The sequence below is a fragment of the Bolinopsis microptera genome, chromosome 2 (genome assembly GCF_026151205.1).
Source record: "Bolinopsis microptera isolate Bmic1 chromosome 2, MBARI_Bmic_1.0, whole genome shotgun sequence".
Lineage (NCBI taxonomy): Eukaryota > Metazoa > Ctenophora > Tentaculata > Lobata > Bolinopsidae > Bolinopsis > Bolinopsis microptera.
Window position 1 is genome coordinate 11859200 of NC_087073.1, and position 12079 is coordinate 11871278.

Genomic DNA, 12079 nt, shown 5'->3' on the forward strand with positions numbered 1-12079 from the left:
CGGAAGACCAAAATTATAAAAGCGCTTCGTATCGAATCTTTTAATTTATACTGCTAGTCAATCTTTTGTGACCATGGGCATGAGCTTCGCTGCTTACATCTTAACAGGTGATCGCGATACTCTTAAATATTTTCAAACTCGGCGCGCGTCTTGGTAGGTTATACTTATAGTTATATACCTACAACTTACATCAAAAGCCGAATAGCTGAACCGCCGATGAATCTTTAAAAATATTGAAAAATATGCATTTTATTTTGAGAGATCGTGCAAATTTGTCCACCGCTCTACGCTTTAATGTATTAACCTAATCTGGATCATCCCACATGACATTCGTGGATTAGATGGAACTTCGAGGAGCTACAACATACGAATTATGCATGATCTTGATGGAAGGGCACAGTAAGTGTAACTCGTTGCGGCTGGTGAAACCCTGTCTAAATATGGATATGGTAAGGACATGGTTTAGGTATGACTGACTGGTTTAGAAATGAGAGTAGCAAAAGCGCCGCCACGTGACACGCAACATAACCACGTGACACACGCTTAGCAGGTTAAAATCGTTAGGATGCACAAAGGTCGCTCATACCACAGCTGTCTTAAACACAACACAACCCGATCCATTTATTGTTTCATTTAGATTTGTACTCATTTGCATTCCTCAATAATTCAGTCTATATGACTGTAGAAAGATATCTATACTGTATTATAGAAGTACTGATAGAATTGAAGACGATCGATTTTGTGTCGTGTGTCACACGCCAGTCAAATACAGTAACTTTGATACTGAATGTAATACTAAAAAATGTAACCAATTTAGTTGGAATTTTGCGGGGAAAATGAAACGACTCCTTTGATACAAAATTATTAAAAAACATAAATCTTCGGTACAAACCTAAACTTGGCGAAATAAGTTAAACTTACAAAAGGTTACGCGTCACGGGACCGTGCTTCTCCCACTGATCTCGCGCTCAGGGTTACAGATGGAAACTAGCATATAATACAAGCCCTCGATTTACATGTCTTATCCTTTGTCGAAGATTGTGACCAACTTGCCTGATTGATTCGTCGTCTGCTTTTTGGGATACTATAAAATAACAAAAACAAAAATCCAGCCTTTGCTTAAGTCGGCAGAATTAATTTCTAAGATTCAAAGTCTGACTGTTATCAAAGGTAAGTGAAGAAATATAGTGCTTCCCAAATTAACTATATGTATATATAATGATACTAAAAGATTTTGATAAAAGTCCACGCCAAGTGTTGGAAATGATAATGTAGAAATAAAAACTAAAAAGACAGTAAATGATAGTGTTAATTTACTTAGAACAACTGAAGCAATGATTAGAGGTATCTGTACTATTTTTGGACTAACATCGCCATTTTATAATTCGCCCGCACTATGAAATAATTAAAAATAGTCAATAGAGTTACATGGTAACGTTTTAAACTTTTGGATGCAGAGATGTTGACTCTGGCGAACCCGTTTTAGTTTGTTGTATCCCCTCTAAAGCCTCATTTCTCTTATAGTTTTTAAACCTCCTAAATGCTTTCTGCAACACTATTGCAGCCCTTATTTCTCTCAATCGTTGCTTGGTCGTTGTTTCAACAACCTCTGCGGCTAGCGTTGGGAAGGCCGCTCTGAAGCTTTCGGCCATGAGTTCTTTTATCATATCAAATTCATCCGTATTGTTATTAGGACCGAGAGTTCGTGAGATAAGAGCCTGAAGAACGTCGATGCAGTGGGCTCTGTCGGAAGGATAAAGTGGTATGTCTAATTGAAGGATGTCGTCCTCCGTTACCTCTGGTATGCCTAATGGTTGTGATAACTGTCCGACTAGGTCTCGCAATTTACTGACGTTCAAAAATTGTGACGCTTTCGGATCAAAAACTTTCCATTTCTCATAGAAAAGATTGATGTCATCTTCGTCTATTCCGATTTCATCGGCTTGCTGGGCTTCGCTGAAGTTGTCCAAGATAACAGCAATGTACATGTTAATCATGATCAAGAAAGCAATGAGGACGAAGGATGAGAAGTAGGCGATAGCAAATCCCTTGAAGCCGCAATCTCCGGACGAGTTACCGGCTGTTTCGTACAAGTTAACGTCACAGTCAGGTGGTGAGACCATGACGGAGTCCAGGACGTCGTTCCAGCCAGCAGATGTAGCTAGCCTCGTCATCAGGACAATCGCAGAAGGCGTTCGCTCGAAGTTCACCTGAGAAGTAGTGATTTAGTAAATGTGTATTTCATGAAAAATCATACGAAGTACACGTCTTAATGATTTTCTTATGTTTGATATTAAGCAGAAAAAAACGTGAAGAATCTTATAAAAACCTGGTCATTTAAAGTTCCCTGTCTTCGGACATAGCCAAACATCGCCACACCCACCACAGCATAGATATATATGATAAGCAGCAAAAGCGTGCCAATGTTTATAAGAGCAGGAAGAGAACAAATAAGGGTGTAGAGCAGACGCCTGATTCCTTTTGCCATCTGGATAATCCTCAATATCCTAGCAACCCTGAAAACCCTGAAACTTCGAAGAATCGAAGGGTCGATCACAGTGTCATTCATGACAGCGTCCATGGCAATTCCCAGCCAGGCGAACACGACAATCACAAAATCGAAAATGTTCCAGGACTTGAAAAAATAAAACTTGCGGGTGCCGATGATCTTGAGGATGGCTTCCAGCGTGTAGATAACAGTAAAGACATAGTTAGCATACGTCATGGCCTCATCGAACTCAGGGCTAGCACTATCGTGCTCCATACTCATTTGGACCATATTCAACAAAATGATGATTGTTATTACAACTTCAAACTTTTGATTTTCAGACATGTCGTAGCAGAATTTCATGAACTTATTAGTAGGACGAGTGACCATACGAATTGGCTTCGTTTTAGCCATCTTTCTGAAAGTGGACATCCATCGGCGCTGAGCAGGGGTCAGAAGTACTCCCAGCTGTCCCTTTTCCTCGTACTGAAAATTCAAATATAGTTATAAATAGAATTTTGTTAAAAAGTAAACAAAGGTGGAGCATCAGGCATACAGCTAAAAGTTAAAGTAACAGAAAACGTGCAAATGAAGAGGGTGAATTTAATTAAAAAAGAATGTGGGAACTCAAGACAACTGCAAAACACTACCTAAGGCGTAAAATAACTTGTATGATACAATAGATCACAAAAATGCCATTCATGTCACTGACCTCTTTCTTTAGTCTGTTAAAGTTATCAATGATGACACCGACTAACAAGTTTAACGTAAAGAAGGATCCGACAAAAATGAACACCAGGAAGAAGAGGTAGGCGATGAAACTGTGCTCGAAAATTGGCTGTTTGTCAATGTCCACCGAATCTACTGCGTCATCCATAACCTCCATCCAACCTTCGAATGTTGCCTGAAATTTGAAGAATTATTGTCACAAATCATAAGCATGTTTTATTACAGTAACAAATCCTGAAACAAATCCTGAAACATCTTTTAACTGGAATAGAATACAGATTTACACGATTTATACACTTACCACTTGGTACAGAGCAAAGAATGCCATGACTGTGTTATCGAAATTGATCTTGGAGTTTTGCCAAGCTTCTTCTCCGTATTTAGCGATACACTGAGTCTTGTTCTCGATCTCAAGTCCAGTTTCACCAGCAGCTGGTTTGTTTTCGATTGGTCCATCGGAATCGACGCACTTATAAAATTTGTTTCCGAAGAACTGCACGCCCAATATACTGAAAATTGTATTTATTACTCTCTGTGAGGATTAAATAAACTGAAATGTGTACAAATTCGATAATAATGTTTTTATACATGAAGTAGCTTGCATCGGTCAACAACAAGAGGTTCAATTCAAAAGTGAAAATTAAAAGAAATATAACTAACCAGAAAACAAGCCACAGGACCAAGCAGACCAAGGACACGTTACCGAAGGAGGGAATTGAAGAAATGAGAGCGTTGACTGATAACCTCATTCCTTCCCACTGAGAGATAGCTCTCAGGGGCCTCAAGGCTCTGAGAGCCCTGATCGCTTTCAGACCACCATATCCAACATTCTTTATTACAATACTAACGATCGATATCTGCGGAGAGTGTAATTTAATGCGAATAATGACACGGACAATGCACATCACATGGAATTATGACAAAGTGTAATATAGTGGCACAAATCAATGACAAAAGTCAGAATGATTACTTTAAACGAAATCAAACTTACTGCAACAACGAGGGAATCGATCCAATGCCAGGCTGACTCAAAGTAGGTTATCGCTCCGAACGCAAAGAGTTTGAGACACATCTCAATGGTAAATACAACGACATAGAACAAATTGAGAGTTTCCACGATCTTCTTCCGCACTGGCGCTTTCTCCAGGGTGATGTCCTCAAAAGCAAGTGTTAGACTTGACGCCATGATCAAGAAGAGGATGGTCCACTCGAAAGCTCGATGTTCCACGACCCGTCTCACTGCAGCTCGGAATCTGGAGCAACACACACAGAAGGGCCTACAGCAGATCATACAGCACTGACAGCAGTCATCACAGCTGTAACGGTCGTGACCTTCGTGCTCGTCCACACTCGACATATCTGGCAGTTAATGTGTAGTTAATGTGTGGTTAATGTGTGGTTAATGTGTAGTTAGTGTGTAGTTAGTGTGTATTTAGTGTGTAGTTAGTGTGTAGTTAGTGTGTAGTTAGTGTGTAGTTAGTGTGTAGTTAGTGTGTAGTTAATGTGTGGTTAATGTGTAGTTAATGTGTAGTTAGTGTGTAGTTAATGTGTAGTTAGTGTGTAGTTAATGTGTAGTTAATGTGTAGTTAATGTGTAGTTAATGTGTAGTTAATGTGTAGTTAGTGTGTAGTTAGTGTGTAGTTAGTGTGTAGTTAGTGTGTGCATCATGTGGTTTAATATTTAACTTTCTGATCAGGAAAAAGTGGAAAATAAGTCAAGCGATTTTGATAGAATCGTTACAAATAATCGAAACAGTAAAATATCTTACATTCATCCGCATCATGATCGTTATCAGCCTTGTTGTTATTGTTGTTATTTGTTCCATCCACATCTGAGGGATTACCGTTCGGTTTTCCACGATGTTTGCAGGGACTTTTCATGTGATCAGCAGGACTCAGGGCCAGTGAAGACATTCTTATTTCTGAGGCAAGCTTGTGCTTCTTTTTTCTGATGTTAAATATCTTGTTTTTAATTTTCTGTGTTAGTGAGACGTTTCCGTCATTAGCTTCCGCTGCCGCTCCACTTTTCTCCTTGATAGATTCCTCCCCAAATGCGTTAAGCAGGAGCGCCAAGAAGAGATTGAGGACTAAAAAGTTGCCGAGAACCAAAGCGCCTAAGTAAAAGATGACAGGCCATTGATCACCATTTGTGGCATTCAATGTTTCGTAGAGAAGCTCAATCCATTCACCACACAGAATTCGGAAGAGTAAGATGAACGAGTGGTAGAAGTCCTGGTAATTCCAGCGCGGCATAGTTTCTGAATTATAGTATTCTGAATACTCATTCTGGAACAGGTTCATACCAATCACAGATAAGGTGTAGATCACCACGCCTAAAATAATGGACAGATACACCAGGCCAGATATCGACTCAGCAATGATGTCAATAAGGGCTTTCATCGTACTCCATGATTTTGCCAATCTGAATACCCGCAGCTGAAAAAGGTTTCAATATTGAGTGTGGTGGGTAGACATTATTAATGTCAAACAGAAAATGAGCAAGATTAGGAAAAACGAATATTAAAAAGTCAGATAGCCTTACTGTTGACCTACCACTCTGAGGGACCGCAATCCAGAAACATTGAACGAGGTAGATGTGTCCAGGTGTAACTCAATAAGGGAAACTATCACGATTATCGTATCAAAGATGTTCCATTTGGTTTTCCAAAACTCGGTGGGAAGTAAGCCAACAAGCTTTATTACCAACTCAGTTGTGAAGATCCACGTCAGGCACTGCAAGTAGATTCAAATTAATTCACTTTCTATTAGAGAATTTAAAGTATGTCAAATAAGAAACTTGAAGATGACAAATGATTCTCGGTCTCCTAATTGCACGTAAGATAAGTAGCATCTTAAACTAATTACAACACTACAAATCTATTACATTTATTTCAAGAATTATGTAATGTAACATGATGGAAATATTTTAAACGTGCATATCCTGTCCAAACCCAGGATGCACTACATGAAGAATTCGTTGTAACCTTGTTTGAAAACCATTAATATTAACTTACGTCGTTAACTTTTGAGAGAATACCATCCAGATCGTCACCGATACTCGGGGAATCAAGAGCAAGACAGAGGGTGTTGATGACAATGCACATCATGATTCCGTTCTCAAACCAAAAGCTGTAGATAAAGCTTTTAATGTGACTTCTGAACCAAGTCCAAATGTCAGTGAACTTGTCGACACACGTTTCCTTGGTAGGAGACATGGTGATAGCCATGGTACCGTTCTCAGGGTCAACTCCAAGAGCAGAGTTCGCGAGAGGCTCGTTGAAACAACAGCAACAGGATCTCAGAGCACCAAAGAAGCCACGTTGTTCAGGACGTTTGGTCAGTTCGCCATCACCGTGGTGGTTTTGGTCGTGATTTTCTCCGTCCACCGGATCATACTCGTCTTCCTCCACGAAGCTGCACTCGTCCCCATCGTCGTCTAAGTTTGGTAGACCAGACTGCGGGATGGGATGTTTAGAAACTATGATAATCTAAGGACAAGGTCAGCCTTATTGTTTGTTTCAACAGCAGCATCAGGCCAAGTGTATTCATTAGAATATCAGCTATTATTATAGTAACAATTGAACTGAACTAAAATGTTGTGATAAACAATCTGTTTAATATTACCTTTTCTTCTTGCGGAGATAACACTTCTTGCTCATAGGAAATAGCTACGACAGCCAGGACCAAGTTAATCAGGTAGAAGGACCCAAAGAAGATGATAAACAGGAAGTAGACGATGTAGTAAGCTCCACTTGATCCGAGCACCTGAAAAACAGTTTATTACTCCACGGATAGAACGAGGAAAATGTTAAGCCTCATTGTAGGACCACAAGTGTAACTTGCAGGATTGCTGTAATTTGCTTTAAATTCAGGCTCGGTTATATAGCAGACAAAAATACTCTTGAGATTGAATTACTTCATGCTCAATATCGGTATCCGATAATCCAAATTGCACGATGGTGAGCAATGCATGATCAGATGATTAAACCTCAAACTAGCCATGTTAGCCCACAATCATGTACAAAAAACGTGATGCCACGCTCTATCAATAATAAGCTTAGAGGTCAACTGTCGGATAACCGAGTAAGCCGAGGTACACTAAGCTTATTGCTTCCACTAACAGTTCAAACCGAACAGAAGCGAGAAGTTTCCTAAGTTTATTTTAAAATGGAGCACCCGTGAGAAGCGTAAACTTATAAAAGTTTGTAAAAAAGTAGTAGACGTAGTCTGACGTTTACTTCTAACTCGCGGTCATGATTAAAACCACTGAGGTCAGCATAGACTATAGAAAATTAGTGATCACGCACCTTGCCGTAAACATCTTCCCAGAAGTCGAGAGTGATGAGCTGAGCGCAGGTAAGCATCGCAAAACCAAAGTTATCAAAGCTCGTGTATCCATCGTTAGGGTTGATGTCCGTTTGTAAACATTTACTAGGTTCTGGACACTGTCGTGTTCCCCTGAAAAGATCATTTTAGAAATAAGACAAGCACAAACAATGGCCTTCAATAAAAGAAAATGAGGTTTTGTCGGTATAAGAACACTTTTTCCTTTTTTAAAAGATGAAAAACCACAAAAGAATGCAAAATATTCGTACGGTGATCGCGGAAGGGCGCAGATAATGGGGTCGTCAGCATCAGGTATCCAGTTATCTTGATTGTTTAAAAATTCCCGTCTCATACCCTTCACATCATCGGTTAACTCGAAAGTTTCTGTGGTATTCTTCCCCCACCACAAGTGGTGTTGGTGTCCAGGTTCTTCGCTTTCAAGATCTGGCTTTCTGATACAACGATATTTGAGCTGACCCATGAACAACTGTAAGCCGATAATGGCGAAGACAGCCAGGAAGAACAGCGTTAACAACATCACGTCTGAGAGATTCTTCAGAGATTTTAGCAGTGAGTTTACCATAATCCGCAAACCTGTGTGAGATGTCTCTTAGAAAACTTCCTTAAGTTAGACGATAATAATTCAAAGGGATATGGTTTGCATGAAGTATATTGATTATGTTTATTATTAATTAATATTACTTTTAGAAAGTAAATATATACCGTGACAAAACAAAAAATAGTTACTGACCTGGTACCACTGTAATCGTCCGCAAAGATCTTAACACCCTTAGCGCTTTTATAAATGACAAGTCCTTTAACTGATCAATCAATGTTAGATATCTGGAATAATAGTAAGATCAGTAAAAATAATCAGTTCGTTTGATCAACAAAAGAGCTGATTACCAATTCGAATAAGGAGTTTTTGAGATAGGTGGAACAGCGAATAAATTGGTGCTCACTTTAGAAAAGCTCTTTAAAACAATTTCGTAATCTACAGTTCAATATTCGGAAGAAAATGTAGTAACAACTTACCCAAACAATACTACCACAAAATCTAATCGATTCCAAGGATCCCTTAGATACGCGTGCTTGTGGAAAACAAAGCCCCTAGCCAAGACCTTGAGAATCATTTCTATTGTATAAATTACTGCAAAGGCGTACCTGAAAATGAACGTTATAAACTCTTTTTGATATCAAAAAATAGGAAAAAAATACATGCAACAAGGTTATCAAAATATTTCTCGAAGTCAGAAAGTTTTGTTGAAGTAAAAAAGTAAATTTTGCTAAAAAAGGCAGAAAACTTACTCGATAAACGGTTCATCTGTATCAGCCGCTAGAAGAACACAGTTGATAAGGATAACAGCTATAATGAAATGGTCGAACCACTGAGTACATATAAGTCGTATACAAAATCGTCTAATTGGATTTGTATAAGAGAGAAAGAATAGGGACTTTTCTTTGCTGAACCGGAAGAAAACTTTTTTCCCCATACGCTTGTTGACAAGACTGAACGTCTGAAAGTAAATCGTATGTTAGTTGGTAAAACTAAAACTAATGATTTTAAGTTTGAACCCCTTTTAAAGTTTAAATTGTAATAGGAACCGACCGGATATCCTGCTGAATCCGGTTCCAGCCGGATGTCCGGCTTCAATATCTGGTTCCGGTCCGGTTTAGAAAGTGATTGGCCGGATATCAACCGGAAATAATCATTGGAAATTTTATGTCGGGTACTCAGGTTACATGCTGGGTTACATGCCGGGTCATAAGGTTCGGATCGCAGGGTCCAATAGCCAGTGCTCGAGATCGAAAGTTTCAAAACGTTTCAGAAAGATTTTATATCATCTGACGTCTAACCTGAGCTCGGAAATTTCAGATCTTTTCAGAAAAAATAATAATTGAAACTTTAATTCCGAATAAAGGTGCCAAATAAAATGTCTCGGGATCTGATGTCGGCAATTAGGTTACATGTTGGGTCATTAGCTTAGAATCTCAGGGTATATTGGGGGCTATAACCACATTTTAAACTGCTAGAGGTCTAAAATGGATTAACTAAAACTTTCCGACAACCTGAAACAAACTCCGGCCAACCGGAAAAAATATTGATACCCAGCCAAAATCCCAGACCGGTCGGTTCCTAAACTGTAACACTAATTCAATAAATCTTGCTTGAAAACTCAGTTTAATTTTAATGAAATAAGAGTTGGTGGAATATAGCAAGCGCGCGTTTCAAATTTCATCGAAGTGCAGTTTAGAATGTTATGTTGTAATATAGATTCGTGCGACGACAGTTGGAATAATTTAGGGCGCTGCATTTCGCGATTGAGCCAAAAATGAAAAAATAATAAGAAACAATCAGCAAATAATTAAGAATTAGTCCTTTGGGGGATCAAGGAAATTTTCGACATCAATATTTTGTAAAAGTTAGAAAAATTTCGATTAAAGTTAATCCCCCGGCTCTGATACCTTCGGAGAGTCATCATCTCTGAATCCGATAGCTTGGGTGACTTCAGGTTGCTTCTGGGCCTCAGTAAGCTTACGGTGCTGCTTGCGAGATCCGGATCGAAAAGCGGCGCCAGACAGAAATTTTGACATGAACGCAGGATAATCTCATGACATTAAACTAGCATCAGTATAGTATGTGAGCGGGCGGACTCTCCGTTACATCTAGCAATGCTGAGGTTAGACGATGCAATTAACGATTGCTAACTTGTACACAATCCCCTGGAACACGTTTAGCATAGATGAAGTAAGAAATCCTTATTTCATAAGATCACTGAACCCGGAGATATGCCTCCGTATCGATCACATATCCTTTGTAATCTCTACCAAAAGGCAGACATTAGCGACCACTAATTCGGTTTTTTACTTTTACTGCGTGTGTAAGGTCAGTTGGTTTCCTTGAGAGCTTGATAGGCAAGCAAGAAGAAATACTGGGGAATAGAGCGTATACTTAGAGCGTTTTATTAAAGTATAGGGAGTATATATGTCAATCTAACGGCAGCCACTATAAACTTCATGTTTACCGACCTGGTTTCCAAGTGACGACCTGGTTTCCAAGTGACGGTACTTTAATCATCCGCCCAGTGCAACATAATCGATACCTTGACTAATCTGTGCGTGCAGGGTAAATACCCTCATACTAGCCTATCTCTAGCTGGACAACAAGTAGAGAAATATACAGCTGGTATTCAACACTCTCAAACTAACACAAAATACGCTCAACTTAAGTCAGAAACGAGCTTCAGTGCTTTTATGCGTTAAATTAACATAGTTGGAAATTTTAAGTTCATTAAAAAAATTATCTACGTGAACCAGTAAGAGAGAAGCAAATGAGAATAGAGACATGTGGCAAATGAGGCCATCAGCCGTATACATGATCTCCATTACCGATAATTGTTCTCGAATGAAATGTACACAGTATAACAGACTGATAATGATACAATAGATCCATGTCCAATAGTGATACACCAAAACTAAAAGAAATGGAACAAAATAGATAATATGGTTATAACGAGACAGAGAAAGGAGGAGAGAGAGAGATGGAGAGAGAGAGAGAGAGAGAGAGAGAGAGAGAGAGACAGGGGAGAGAGGACTATACGATTATGTGGCATCACCGAATACTATCATGCATTCTTAGAACCACGAGAGTACCGTGCCGGCAAACAATATACCTGGACAAGTTATCGTATTGTCTGAGAGCATTTCACACTCCCGAATTCGCACTGCTACTTCTAGATACATTTTTAATTCATATTAAAAGCTGAACAATAGACAGTCGGCAAAAGTACGATTTACAAAGTAAACCGACAAGAGCCTATAATCAATTGATGCAAATAATTTGGTATTCAGAGGCAGAGTCACCCCGGCACAGCTAGTCATCACTGTCAAGTGTCAGCATGAAAATTTACTGTCAGGTTTAAAACTCCACTAACTATAAACTCAACAGATGATAAAGTTGTGCAACCCTGCAGCTAAGGTTAATCATTCTCTTGTACCAGCCCAAAGATTTGGCTCAATGAATCCAAACCAATGACCTAAGACGCGGCAGCTAGAGTACAGCCTGAAAAAAACAAATAACAATTCAGTAACTCCCGTCAACTTGGAACAAGTTACAGTCGGTGTTCATCGGATCCCAGGTCTAAGAAGGTCAGTTTCGTGACAGATATTGTTAAAATGACGACATGCACTTGTCGTCCTCAGGGCTGAACGCCATACAGGGATATAGAAACCGGGTAGAACTGAAAAGAAAAAGCTCGAAACTGCTGGCCTAAAACAGTTCTACCGGCTGACTGTACTTATATAGCACCTACAAAGGGGAGAAACGCATTGGTGCGTCCCTCATATTCCATTATCCCAAGACAATACTAATACAAAATGAAAATACCAGCAAATAAAAATACAAAAGAAATAATGTGGAGCATTGTATAATATAAGACAAAGCTCTTGGTTAACTGTACGCCAGGTGTTTCTTGCATGCTCACGAATGGTGTGCTGATAACAATCCAGAAATCATGGAATTAACTGTGAGGAGACT

The 12079-nt window shown here is 39.3% G+C and overlaps 1 protein-coding gene across 10 annotated transcripts in view; it reads right to left on the reverse strand.

The window, feature by feature from the left end:
* Nucleotides 1-849: 849 nt before the first annotated feature.
* LOC134811929 (sodium channel protein type 9 subunit alpha-like) overlaps nt 850-12079 on the reverse strand; it is a 105906-nt gene continuing 94676 nt past the window's right edge. For 9 of the 10 annotated variants that reach the window (XM_063819090.1, XM_063819091.1, XM_063819085.1 and 6 more), the window contains 15 exons: nt 8851-9059; nt 8578-8706; nt 8294-8385; nt 7812-8136; nt 7524-7674; nt 6841-6981; nt 6231-6671; nt 5770-5949; nt 4986-5652; nt 4209-4576; nt 3878-4074; nt 3519-3726; nt 3201-3392; nt 2330-2974; nt 850-2210 (listed from right to left, as the gene is read on the reverse strand). In XM_063819090.1, coding sequence (XP_063675160.1) covers nt 1440-2210; nt 2330-2974; nt 3201-3392; nt 3519-3726; nt 3878-4074; nt 4209-4576; nt 4986-5652; nt 5770-5949; nt 6231-6671; nt 6841-6981; nt 7524-7674; nt 7812-8136; nt 8294-8385; nt 8578-8706; nt 8851-9059 — 4716 coding nt within the window. In that variant the 3' untranslated portion in view covers nt 850-1439. Of the gene's footprint in view, nt 2211-2329; nt 2975-3200; nt 3393-3518; nt 3727-3877; nt 4075-4208; nt 4577-4985; nt 5653-5769; nt 5950-6230; nt 6672-6840; nt 6982-7523; nt 7675-7811; nt 8137-8293; nt 8386-8577; nt 8707-8850; nt 9060-10008; nt 10228-12079 lie in introns of those variants that run through there. The other variant, XM_063819093.1, reaches the window with a different exon arrangement.